We start from the raw sequence: 14098 nt of genomic DNA, 5'->3' as shown, positions 1-14098 counted from the left end.
TGTCTTAGTCTGTTCAGGCTATTACAGAAATACCATGAACAGGGTTGCTTATTAATAACAGACATTTTTATCTTCAAATTCTAGAGACTGGGAAGTCCAAGATGAAGGCACCAGCAGATATGCTGTCTGGTGAAGGGTCACTCTGGCTCATAGATGGTGCCTTCTCACTGCACCTCACATGGTGGAAGGGGCAAACAAGCTCTCTCAGGCCTCTTTAGTAAAGGCTGGTAATCCCATTCACAAGGCATGACGTAATCATCTCCTAAAGGCCCTACCACTTAATACTGTTGCATTGGAATTTATGTTTTAACTTATGAATTTGGGAGGGACACAAATATTCAGACCATAGCACCAGTCTGCCTCAGAATAGGGGATGACATGGCTTTCTGGATACTTTGTATTAAGCAAGATAATCTTAAGGTGATCCTACATTGCTCTGGAATTATTCATGCACACATTCAAAGAATTAGCCTGTCCACTTTCTTTTTCTGTCATCTAGCCGTAGGTGTCTCTTTTCATATGATGTTTCATTTTCTTCTTTGTTTTTGAAACAGTGTCTTGCTCTGTTGCCCAGGCTGGAGTGCAGTGGTGCGATCTCTGCACACTATAACCTCTGCCTACCGGGTTCAAGCTATTTTCCTGCCTCAGCCTCCCGAGTAGCTGGGATTACAGGAACCCGCCACCACATCCAGCTAATTTTTGTATTGTTAGTAGAGACGGGGTTTCACCATGTTGGCCAGGCTGGTCTCAAACTCCTAACATCTGGTCATCCGCCTCCCTTGGCATTTACTCATTTTACAGAAAGCTCTGAGGGTGTACTGTATGCTGGGAATGCAACAAAAAACAAACTGGCAAAAATCCCTGCCCTTGAGCTTATATGTTAGTCAAGGCGATGGACAATACATATTAACATATATGGTCTGCCATGTGGTGGTAATTAGTGTTATTGAGAATATAGTTTGAATGAGGGATAGGGAGAAAGCAAAGAATAGAAGGGGAAGTTTACAGTTTTGGCTGGGGTAGTGGGAAGGGTTAGTGGTGTACTGTTAAACTGGTCCTCTGAAAGTTCTGATTTGTATTGTTTGCTGATTTCTGTGATAAATGGATTATTTACCATAATCATCACAGCAGAACTCTGAGGTAAGTACTGTTATGTGCCATTTTGCAAACAGGAAACTGAGACAGAGAGGTTAAAAAGCTTGTCACACAGTTAAATATTGTGGGGTAAGAATTTAAACGCAGGTGGTTTTAAAGCCTTCACTAGGGTGATTTTGCCTCTCAAGGGACACTTAGCAATGTCTGGAGAGATTTGGTTGTCACAACTGGGGTATGGGAGTGGACAGGCTGCTAATGGCATCTAACAGGTAGAGGCTAGGAATACTGCTACACACCCTGCAGTGCATAGGATGCAGCCCCCTTCTCCAAACAAAGACTTCTCGCCAAAATATATGAGTGTCAACATTGAGAGACCTTGTCCAAGAGCTTGAGTTCTGAATCACTGTGCAGTAATCAGAGTGACAATGCCTTTTTTCCTTTAAGTTATCTAAAGTTTGATAAGTAGGTCTCCAGTAAATTTCTAGTTATTTTGATTTGGTTTTTTTTTTTTTTGAGACAGAATCTCACTCGGTCACCCTGGCTGGAGTGCAGTGTGGGATCTCGGCTCACTGCAAACTCTATCTCCCGGGTTCAAGCAGTTCTCGTGCCTCAGCCTCCCAAGCAGCTGGGATTACAAGCGCCCGCCACCATGCCCAGCTAATTTTTTGTGTTTTTAGTAGAGATAGGGTTTCACCGTGTCGGCCAGGCTGGTCTCAAACTCCTGACCTCAGGTGATCCACCCGCTTCGGCCTCCCAAAGTACTAGGATTACAGGTGTGATCCACTGCACCTGGCCTGGAAATTTATATTGAAAGTAATTGTACTGAGAGATATGTGCTTATTTACTGTTAGATAACTATTTAATTCATTGCCCGGGCACAGTGGCTCATGCATGTAATCCCAGCACTTCAGGAGGCCAAGCTGGGCAGATTGTTTGAGCTCAGGAGTTCAAGACCAGCTTGGGCAACATAGCAAAACTCAACACACACACACACACACACACACACACAGATTTTTTACACACACACACACACACAAATTTGTTGGGCATGATGGTGCACACCTGTGGTCCCAGCTACTCAGTAGGCTGATGTGGGAGGATCACTTAAGCCCAGGAGGGCAAGGCTGCAGTGAGCTATGATTGCACCACTGCACTCCAGCCTGGGTAACAGAGCGAGACTCTGTCTCAGAAAATAAGACGGAGAAGAATTTAATTCACTAACTTTCTTTGCATGTTTTAACATGTGCAGTGCTTGCAGAAATAGAATTTTTAAAACAGGTTTGAGGTATAATTTACATACCCATGAAATTTATCCATTTTAATTGTGCAATTCAATGATTTTTTTAAAGTAAATTTATAGAGTTTTGCAACAATTAATACAATCTAGTTTTAGGACATTTCCATCACCCCTAAAAGATCTGAGTCTTCAGCCCTGGGCAGCTGTTAATCAGCTTTCTGTCTGTATAGATTTTCCTTTTCTGTGAATTTAATATAAGTGTAATCATACAATATATAGTCTTTTGTGTCTAGCTCTTTTCTTTAACACTTTTTTTTTTTGAGATGAAGTCTCATTCTCTTGCCCAGGCTGGAGTGCAGTGGCACGATCTCGGCTCACTGCAACCTCCGCCTCCCAGGTTCACGAGATTCTCTTGTCTCAGCCTCCTGAGTAACTGGGATTACAGGCGCACACCACCAGGCCTGGCTAATTTTTTGTGTATTTTTAGTAGATACAGGGTTTCACTATGTTGGCCAGACTGGTCTCAAACCCCTGACCTCGTGATCCGCCCGCCTCGGCCTCCGAAAGTGCTGGGATTACAGGCTTGAGCCACCATGCCCAGCCTCTCGTTAACACGTTTTAAAGATTCATTCACGATGTAGCATGCATCGATAGTTCATTCCTTTTTGTTGTTGAATAATATTTCATTGTATGAATGATGAACATATTGAATAATGCTGCTATGAACATGTCATACAACTCTCTGTGTGGACCTATGATTTTGTTTCTCTTGGATGGATAGCTAGCAAAACCATGGAAAGGAATAATTGTTTTCATTTTTTTGATATTTAGATTATTTCTAAATATGCTTAATAAGAGCACCAATCTGGCAGGGTGAGGTGGCTCATGTCTGTAATCCCAGGACTTTGGGAGGCCGAAGCGGGCAGATCACTTGAGATCAGGAGATCAAGACCAGCCTGGCCAATACGGTGAAACCCCACCTCTGCTAAAAATACAAAAATTAGCCAGGCATGATGGCACGTGCCTGTAGTCCCAGCTACTTGAGAGGCTGAGGCAGGAGAATCACTTGAACCTGGGAGGCAGAGGTTGCAGTGAGCCAAGATGGTGCCACTGCACTCCAACCTGGGTGACAGAGCCAGACACTGTCTCAAAAAAAAAAAAGAGCACCAATGAAGAATATTAAAACAGCCACCCAAGTTCTTTCTCGCTACCTCTAGTTCCCGGCGCTTTGCCGGGTGTTAATGGTGGCCCAAAATCATGGGTGCTGTGGCTTTCTCCCTAAGGTGTCACAGGAGCTACGGGTGCTGCTTAACAAACTGCAGAAGATGCAGGCAGGTGAAGGACACCCAGTCTGCTGTGGCAGTGGAATGTGGCAGAAAAGCTAGCTGGGAGGGCAGGGAGCAATCCTGGAAGGCCTGGCTGACCCCACCATTGAACAGGGTTTGGTGTGTCATTGCTTTTAGGCCTTTTCAGTGGACAGAACTGGGGTGGATATACACTCATTTATTTGAAATCATGCATTTGTTCCATACTCCAATTGCAGCCCACCCCTTCTTTGCTCTATGGTCGAGTGAGTGAGAACAGGCGGCTACATTTTCAGCCTTGTTGCTCACCGCTTCCTTCTTCCAGTAGTCCCATGTTGCTTCATACCTCTTCAGTACATGTACTTATTTAGACCCAGAGCCTTAGCTTTTAAATCAGACAGCCCCAGTTTCAAATGTGTCACTGCCATCTTGGTTTTGTGATTTGGGCATACCTCTATCTGTGCATAGCGATAATAACTTCTATCTCCATGGGTGTGTGGTGAGGATAAAATTCTGTGCTTAGAGGAAACGTTCATTCCATGGTAGCTATTTTTTATTAATTCTATACCTTTGAACCTATTATGCTACCTATAATGCCCTATTTTTTTTTTCTTTTTAATAATTGGCAAACTTCTCATTCCCTGAGACCCAGCTTGTCACACCTCTGAAGACTGCTGATATCCTCAAGATGTTCCTTACTCCCTTTCCTTGCTACTACTTTACTATGGATATATGAACAACATTATTGTGCTTATTACATGCAATAAATATTTATTGGATGAATGATACTAAAATTCACATTTAAAATGCCAAAATCAAAATATACATGATATGCTGTATAAGTAGCATAATGTTGATTTTTAAATCTAGTGTGCTGTGGGTACATAGTAGAAAGCAGTGACTACCAAATTTGCCTGTGTTTTAGAATTTAAATGGGGAGTTTTAAAAAGGGTATTTCTGTGCCCCATTTTTAATTTACTGAATTAAACTTACTGCAAGATATAGTACTCCAGAAATCTTGGATTTTAATTTGCTTTCCCCAGCTGTTGAATGATTGGGGATAGATGAAATAAGATTGGCAAAATGTTGATAATGAAGCTGGGTAATGGATATACAAAGATTCATTATACTGTTCTATTTTGGTGTATGCTTAAAATTTTCCATCTTAGAAAATTTTTTAAAAAAAGAAATTACCAGCCTGCATGTAGCCAGCCTGGCACCAGTCCTAACTATCATTTGGGAGCCACTATTCTCATTTGGATTTACAGTCACCAGAAACTTTACTGAGGACCCAGTGGTAAACCAGCTATTGTATTCTGCCTTGAGATACTTTGAATAGAGGCTAATATGCCATATGAATAAGGGTAATTAACTGAGACCCCTTATTACTGGCAAACATGGTAAGGGGAAGCTTCCTGTAGTTATTCAGCCATCATTATCCTAACCACTGAATATTCTATTTTCATTTTCCAGAGTCATAGCTTTTTTTTGTATGTGTATTTCCTATCCCAAATGGCATATAAAAAGGGGGATGGGACATGTAGGGTGGCGTGAAATAAATGACAGAGCATTGACAAACATATTGTAAACATTCTGTTTCTTAGAATACAGTGAGGAGATGAATAATTTTCACCAGAAGCAAGTATATCTTCCTTATATGTGTCTTCTACAAATTTCTAAAGAAGACTTTTTTAAAAGTAAATTTATCAATTAAATTAGCAGAACTGGGCCTTTAGTGCTATGTATAAAATTTGAGCCAATGAAAAATAAATTAGTTACTATTAGTTGTTCTTTAATACTTTGCTAAGAAGTTTATTCATGTCTGTTAACATTTCCGTATTTCCTTTTGTATTTTTACTGCCTTTGATACTCATTCATGGATTAGAAGGGATTATAATGTGATAATAATAATGGCATTTTACATGTTATATGTTATGGTCCCTTCTAATCCAGAAACAATGAATACTACTAGGCAATTCTACTTCTTTAGGATTTCAGAATCTGAAAGCATCTAACCTCAAATACTTACCACTATAAAAGGGAAAGGCAGTAACTTTCCCTTTGGTAACCAAGCAATACCATATTAACCAAGTGACCAAGGTTAACATCACAAGTACTAAAGCATATGTATATCGTGTATCCTCTGATGTGTTGTACTGAGAAGGACACAATATCGTTCTGTGGTATTACCAAAAATTCATAACTTCGTTCCAGTCATTAAAAAAAAATCAATCAGAGAAACTTTTTTAGATTGAAGGAGACTAAGAAGAAATAAAAATTATTATTATTATTATCCTGAGATGGAGTCCCACTCTGTCACCCAGGCTGGAGTGCAGTGGCGCGATCTCGGCTTACCACAGCCTCCGCTTCCTGGGTTCAAGTGATTCTCTCGCCTCAGCCTCCCGAGTAGCTGGGATTACAGGCATGCGCCACGATGCCCTGCCAATTTTTTTTATATTTTTAGTAGAGATGGGGTTTTGCCATGTGGGCCAGGCTGGTCTCAAACTCCTGACCTCATGTGATCTGCCCACCTTGACCTCCCAAAATGCTGGGATTACAGGGGTGAGCCACTATGCCTGGCCACTAAAAATTAAATTTAATATGAGATCCTTGCAAGAGAAAAAAGATTAGAAAACAGTGATTTGTATAATCTTGTTTAATTAATAGTTTTATAACAGTGTTAATTTTGTGGTATTATTGATCATTGTCCTATGGTTATATAAGATGTTACTATTGGAGGAAGCTCAGTGAGAGGCATATGGGAATTCTCTGTACTATTTTTACAGTTTTTCTATAAATCTAAAATTAATTCTAAATAAAAAGTTTTAAACATCAGCACAAACTGGAAAAAACTATTTGCACTTCCTGTGACAGAGGGCTGATTTTTTCTTTGCAAATTGGAGTCATTCCTCCAATTTGCAATTTGTCCTACTGATCTCATAAAAATCAGTAGGACAAAACAGACGTGGAAAAATGGGCAAAGGATATAAACAAGTGGTTTATGGGAAAAGAAGTACACAGAACCAATAAGTATATTAAAACATACAATCCTTTGCATAATTCAAGAAATGGAAATTAAAACAAGATATTTTTACTTTTTGGTTTGTCAGTGATGAAAAGTTTGGTAATACCCAGTCACCCTTATTACATAACCCTGTATAAATTGTTTCATACCTTTTAGAAGGCAAGTAGCAATTCCTCTGTTAGGAATTTACCCTATAGCAATGCTGGTAACAGCTATATATACATTAGTGTTCATTGTAGTAATGTTTTTAATAGGAAAAAAATGGCCTATCAGTAGAGTAGCTAAATAAAGAATGAAACGTTCACATGATGGAATTCTCTGTTACACTAAAAAGAGTGAGATAGCCTAGTGCAAGCTGAGTGCAGTGGTTCACACCTGTAATCCAAACACTTCGGGAGCCTGAGCCAGGAAGATCTGTAGCCCAGGAGTTTTAGGTTCGAATGAGCTATGATCGCACCACTGCACTTCAGCCTGAGTGACAGAGTGAGACCTTGTCTCTGTATTTTAAAATAATAGTAAAAATAATAAAGTAAATCTTTTTGTGCTTTGGGAAGAGTTCCAGGATATACTATAAACTGAAAAGTAGTGATACAGAACAGCATGTATAGGATACTTGCATTTGTGTAGTAGTTTTTCAAAGTATGTAACTATATGTGTAATAAGTACACTTGGAATGGGAAAAATAACTTTAATATAGTATCTTGATGGGAGAGAGCCCTGGAATTGAAGGGCAGGAGAGGCTTACTTTTCATTTTATACCTTTCTTTAAGGTCTAATTTTTTAAAATTATATACATATTCCTTTAAAAAAATCAATAAAAACTTAAAAGAAAAATATACTTCATAAAATTTTGTTTTGTTTTTTTACTCTATTACCTAATAATAACTATTATTAGCCAAGAGCAGTGTCGAACACTTTTTATATATAATCTCAATTCATTAATTTGTTATAATTTACTTTTTATAGTTTCTTGTGAAATATGAAAGTTAGATTTTTTAATAAGAATTTTAGCATATGGGCTTGTGTATCACTGGTTAGTATTCATCAGCCACTTGGTATGTTTGTTAAAAGCTGCAGAGGCTGAAACCCTAGACTCTGTTCTAGTAAATCAGAGATAATGTTCTGAAATTTGAATTTTAAAAGAGTTCCAGAGATGATTCTTATTGCAACTTTAATACACTGCTTTACGTCACTGGTGGTGGTGTGTTTTTTGTTTTGTTTTGTTTTGCTGTTGTTGTTGTTTTGTTTTGTTTTAAGACAGAATCTCGCTCTGTCGCCCAGGCTAGAGTGCAATGGCGCAATCTTGGCTCACTGCAACCTCTGCCTCCCAGCCAGGTTCAAGTGGTTCTCCTGCCGCAGCCTCCTGAGTAGCTGGGATTACAGGTGTCTGCCAGGTGGTGGTTGTCTGAAAATTTATTTCATTTCCTTTCAGTGTAATGTTGGAAATTACCCTGCTGGTACCTAGAGTCCATTTTCATCCATTGTTTTTTAAAATAAACGTTCTTAAGCTGTCTATTTAACCTTACTTATGCTTCATTAGAAAATACCTGTGTGTCAACCATACATATTTTATGAATTTTTTTCTTGTAGTTGATCACAGCCGAGTTAAATTGACATTAAAGACTCCTTCACAAGATTCAGACTATATCAATGCAAATTTTATAAAGGTATGTACTAACTTTAAATGGTGTTTCTCTGCCATATTTCTTCTTTCCCATGGAAGTCTTACCTATTACTAAATTATTTTCTCAGTTATCCCTTTGGGTTTATGTGCACAAATGAACATCATCATTCCCTGTTGGTGACCCATATAGGTTGTTTCCAAATTTTTTAAATGATAATGTTGCAGTAAACATCTTTGTTCTTTTGAATAATTTCTTAGGATAAATTACTAGGGGTGGGATTACTGGATAATACTGATTTAAAATTCTAGAACATAGCTTTAAATGTAAAACTTTTGGCAGTTGTCACTGTTTCAGGTGGGCAACCCAAAATCCAAGATTAAATAGTCTCTTTTATAACCTTTGTTTGGATACCCTTTGAAAAGCCGTCAAGTTCTTTTTTTTTTTTTGTGACGGAGTCTCGCTCTGTCGCCCAGGCTGGAGTGCAGTGGCGCTATCTCGGCTCACTGCAAGCTCCGCTTCCCAGGTTCACGCCATTCTCCTGCCTCAGCCTCCGGAGTAGCTGGGACTACAGTTGCCCGCCACCACGTCCAGCTAACTTTTTGTATTTTTAGTAGAGACGGGGTTTCACCGTGTTAGCCAGGATGGTCTCGATCTCCTGACCTGTGATCCACCCGCCGCTGTCTCCCAAAGTGCTAGGATTATAGGCGTGAGCCACTGCGCCCAGCGTCAAGTTCTTTATGGTTATCAATAGAGATAGATGCAAAGTGCCACTTGATTCAGTTTAAATAAAAGGCTTTTTTTCCATCAGCTAATCTGTGTTTTTTCATCTTTCAAGTGATATGATGGTATAATTTTCATTTATTTTATATATGGTGTTTATACATATTTTCATATGTTTTTGTTGATAAAAATGTTAACTGATAAAAGTTTATGTGAGGCCGGGCACAGTGGCTCACGTGCGTAATCCCAGCACTTTGGGAGACCTAGGCGGGTGGATCACCTGAGGTCAGGAGTTCGAGACCAGCCTGGCCAACACGGGGAAACCCAGTCTCTAATAAAAATACAAAAATTAGCCGGTCATGGTGGCGCATGCCTGTAATACAAGCTTCTCAGGAGACTGAGGCAGGAGAATCGCCTGAACCCGGGAGGTGGAGGTTGCAGTGAGCTGAGATCGTGCCAATGCACTCCAGTCTGGGTGACAGAGTGAGACTGTCTCTCAAAAAAAATAAAAAAGTTTATGTGGTAAAATTATTATCTATGTCAATATTCAGCAGTCATGGTTTTAAATAAAAATTTCTTTTTTTAACAAAGTTAAAAACCAAAATGAATACATTAAATAAAAACTAATAAATTGATAGTTTGCTATTTCAGATGTTGTCAATGTTCATATTCTTTTATAAGGGTGTTTGTTAAAAGTACTGTTTTTACTTATGCTTAATGGCACTGATTCATTGTATGAGTCAGTTATGTGCCAGTTTAGTATTTTAGTCAGTGACCCCGTTTGGTTTATATTCTCATGTTCATTATTAAAAACCTGTATAGTAGATGCTTGATAAACTTTTGAGTTGAATAGATAATGGAAGGTAGCTATGGAAGAAACTTAAGAAAGAACTCTTCACTAGTTTTAGTATTGTTTTAGAATCAGAGCATGCTCTGTATTTCTGCCAGTTAGCTCTGTTGAGTAGGTATTAGGGCTTTTGTTATTAATGCCTAGATAAGTAATAATTTTTAATTAGCATAAGGCGGTTCTTGAATACCTATTCTGTGCACCATATCCAGTAAACACAAAGTAATAGCAGTCATCAAAAGCTTAAGTGAATTGAATATATTTTGCCATGCTTTAATATACTATGAAAGACACATTATTTGGAAATGGTTTAAGTTAAAACAACAATATTACTAATACAATTTGCCTTATATTTTGGGTAATGAAATATTTTTGGTAATCAAAATAAATGTGAAATTTGCTTTTAACCATTTTTAGGGCGTCTATGGGCCAAAAGCATATGTAGCAACTCAAGGACCTTTAGCAAATACAGTAATAGATTTTTGGAGGATGATATGGGAATATAATGTTGTGGTAAGTAATTTACTTTTCACAATAAATTTTAAGAAATACTTACGTAATGTCATAGGATGTTTTACTGAATAAGGAATGAGGGGATTTTTTTAAAAATCCATAATTATGTTTACTTATTGCTGATGTTTACTAAAAAGAGGGACCCATTTTTAGGATGTCTCATTAAATTTTTACAAACTAGGCTAAATATTTTAAGAAGAAGGTGTGATAATAATTTAAATCTTGTCTTAAGTCAGTAAGTAATGATACAGCCTATCAAACAACTTATAAAAAGCAGAAAAGGATTAGTGCTCTAATAGGTCAGTAAAATACTTGATAGTACAGTTATACTCATTTGAGTCCCTCTTTCTCAGGAAAATATATATAAACACATAACTATAAATAAACTATAAATATGCAGTGTAAGAAAATTTCATCCATCCGTGGAGTTCATTCAGTGCCCTCTTGTTCTTTTGGATGAAGGGAAATAATATGTCTTTAGATTTAGAAGCAGAGAAATTAGTTAGAGTACTGCAAAGAGCTACCCTATACTGCTCTGTAGTATTCTTGAAACCTAACCATGTGCACTGATACTTTTCATTGTGTGGATGTGGAAAATCAGTAATGTGAAACTTTCATTTTTGTCTTACGGCTTTTTAATGGAATTGTAATGATTCTAAAGCATTGACATCCTCTGGTCTTTGAAAGATTAATAAAAGGGGGGAAATTTTCCAGTTATTTATATTGCTGTACTTCACTTTAAAAACTAGATGTGCTTGGGGATTGAGAAAGAGCATGAAGAAACTTTCTGGATGATGGGAACATCCTGTATCTTGATAAGATTTGTGTTGCACAGATATGTGTATTTGTCCAAACTTGGAGAATGTTCACTTTAGGATTTGTGCATTTCATTATATGTAAAATTTGCCTCAAGGGAAAAATACTGGAAACAATATAAAAATTATGTTCTAGATTGGCCGGGTGGGGTGGCTCATGCCTGTAATCCCAGCACTTTGGGAGGCCAAGGCGAGCAGATCACGAGGTCAGGAGATTGAGACCATCCTGGCTAACACGGTGAAACCCCGTCTCTACTAAAAATACAAAAAATTAGCTGGACGTGGTGGCGGGCGTCTGTAGTCCCAGCTACTCGGCAGGCTAAGGCAGGAGAATGGCGTGAACCCGGGAGGCAGCGCTTGCAGTGAGCTGAGATAGTGCCACCGCACTCCAGCCTGGGCGACAGAGCGAGACTCTGTCTCAAAAAAAAAAAAAATTATTGTGTTCTAGATAATAATATGCATGCTGAAGTATTTTGGGGAGAGTGTACTGATGTTCACAACTTACTTTGAAATGCATTTTTAAAATAAGATGGATTGATAGAGGGATAGCTATGTGATAAAACATGGTGAAATGTTAATGATAGAATATAGGTTATGGCTATACAGTGTTTACTGTAAAATTCTCAACTATGCTGTGTGTTGGAAAGTTTACATTATAAAATGGGGAAAAGCAGATGTGATCAACTTTTAAAATGGTGTTAAACGCATTCAATATTTAAATAATTATAAATGTATTTTTAATTAATAGTGCTATTTATAATTAGGTAAATATCCTAAAAGTTATATTTTAATATAATTTCAGAAGTCACAAAGTAAATCTGTAAGATTTACATGATTTAATTCAAACCAAAAACATCATGTTAATTGGAACCAATTTAATTTGTTGCTGTATACTTAGCCCTTGTTTGGAAAGTCTAATTTTGATAATTTCTTTAACTTACACATTTAATATTGAAATTACTTTTTTAGGCAAGCCAATTATACTTCTCAGGGTGCAAAATTCTTGAAATCTGTATTTTATTAGAAAGTAAAATTGTGTTTAACTGATACATTCTTTATCTCACTCCCCACCATCACTTTTTAGATCATTGTAATGGCCTGCCGAGAATTTGAGATGGGAAGGGTATGTATAATCTATTCCTCTTACTATTTCATTTTTAGGGATAAATATTCTTGGTCTTTTATTATTATAGTCTTAACATAAGCTGTTAATGTAGATACTTCTTTTATTTTGGGGTTCTGCTGTTGCTTTTATTTCATACAAGGGACAAAATAATCTCTCAGGCATGTTGTTTTCTTTTATATTTTGTAAGTATGTTTTATCACACACAGGCATACCTCAGAGATATTACAGGTTCAGTTCCAGACCACCACAATAGCGCAATTCAAACAAATTTTTTGTTTTCTTAGTGCATATAAAAGTCATATTTATACTGTATTGTAGTCTGTTAAATGTTCAGTAGCATTATACCTATAAAACACTTCATGCCTTATTTTATTTTTTTATTTTTTCTAGACAGAGTCTCGCTCTGTTGCCCAGGCTGGAGTGCAGTGGTACAATCTTGGCTCACTACAACCTCTGCCTCCCAGGTTCAAGTGATTCTCCTGCCTCAGCCTCCTGAGTAGCTGGGATTATAGGCGTGTGCCACCACACCCGGCTAATTTTTGTAGTTTTAGTAAAGATGGGGTTTCACCATGTTGGCCAGGCTGGTTTCGAACTCCTGACCTCAGGTGTTCTGCCCACCTCGGCCTCCCAAAGTGCTAGTATTACAGGCGTGAGCCACCGCGCCTGGCCTTCCATGCCTTAATTTAAAAATAATTTATTGCTAAAAAACGTTAATGATCATCTGAGCCTTCAGCTAGTTGTAATCTTTATGCTGGTAAAGGGTTTTGTTGACGTTGATGGCTGCTGACTGATCAAGGTGGTATTTGCTAAAGGTTGGGGTAGCTGTGGCAATTTTTGATAAAATATAAGACAGGACCAGGAACGTTAGTTCACATTTGAATCCCAGCACTTTGGGAGGCGGAGGTGGGAGGATCACTTGAGCCCAGAAGGTTGAGGCTGCAGTGAGCTATGATTATGCCACTGTACTCCAGCCTGGGCAGAGGGAGACTCCACCTCTAAAAACGGAAAATAAGAAACAGTGAAGTTTGCCACATTGATTGTCTCTTCCTTTCATGAAAGATTACTCTGTAGCATGCCATGCTGTTTGATAGCAACAGCAGTTGCTGTTCTACCCACAGTAGAACTACTTTGCAAATTGGAGTCATTCCTTTCAAACCCTTCCACTGCTTTATCAACTAAGTTGATTTAATGTCCTAAATCCTTTGTTGTCATTTCAAGTGTTCACAGCATCTTCACCAAAAGTATATTCCATCTCAAGAAAGTAGATTCCATCTCAAGAAACCACTTTCTTTTCTTATCCATAAGAAGCAGCTCCACATCCATTCCAGGTTTTATAGTGAGATTGTGGCAATTCATTTCCATCTTCAGGCTCCACTTCTAATTCTCTTGTCGTTTCCACCACATTTGCAGTTACTTCCTCTACTGAAGTCTTGAACCTCTCAAAGTTACCACAAGGGTTGGAATTAACTTTTTCCAAACTCGTGTTAATCTTGATATTTCGACCTCCTCCCACGAATCATGAATGTAATTAATAGCATCTAGAATGCCAAATCCTTTCCAGAAGGTTTTCAGTTCACTTTCCCTAGACGCATCAGAGTAATCATTATTTATGACAGCTTTAGCTTTACAAAATATGTTTCTTAAGTAATAAGACTTGAAACTCGAAATTACTCCTTGATCCATGGGCTGCAGAATGGATGTTGTATTAGCAGGCATGAAAACGTATTAATCTCCTTGTACATGTCCATCAGAGCTTTTGGGTGACCAGGTGCATTGTAAACGGAAATATTT

General features: G+C 38.1%; 1 protein-coding gene across 2 annotated transcripts in view; it reads left to right on the top strand.

The window, feature by feature from the left end:
- Positions 1–14098, top strand: part of PTPN12 (protein tyrosine phosphatase non-receptor type 12) — a 102326-nt gene that overhangs the window by 35589 nt on the left and 52639 nt on the right. For both annotated transcript variants that reach the window (XM_054495100.2, XM_054495099.2), the window contains 3 exons: positions 8252–8328; positions 10271–10366; positions 12266–12304. In XM_054495100.2, the coding sequence (XP_054351075.1) occupies positions 8252–8328; positions 10271–10366; positions 12266–12304 (212 nt within the window). The remainder of the gene's footprint in view (positions 1–8251; positions 8329–10270; positions 10367–12265; positions 12305–14098) is intronic.

This window comes from Pongo pygmaeus, chromosome 6 (genome assembly GCF_028885625.2).
Source record: "Pongo pygmaeus isolate AG05252 chromosome 6, NHGRI_mPonPyg2-v2.0_pri, whole genome shotgun sequence".
In the NCBI taxonomy this organism is placed as follows: Eukaryota; Metazoa; Chordata; class Mammalia; order Primates; family Hominidae; genus Pongo; species Pongo pygmaeus.
This window is presented reverse-complemented; position numbering and strand designations above follow the sequence as displayed.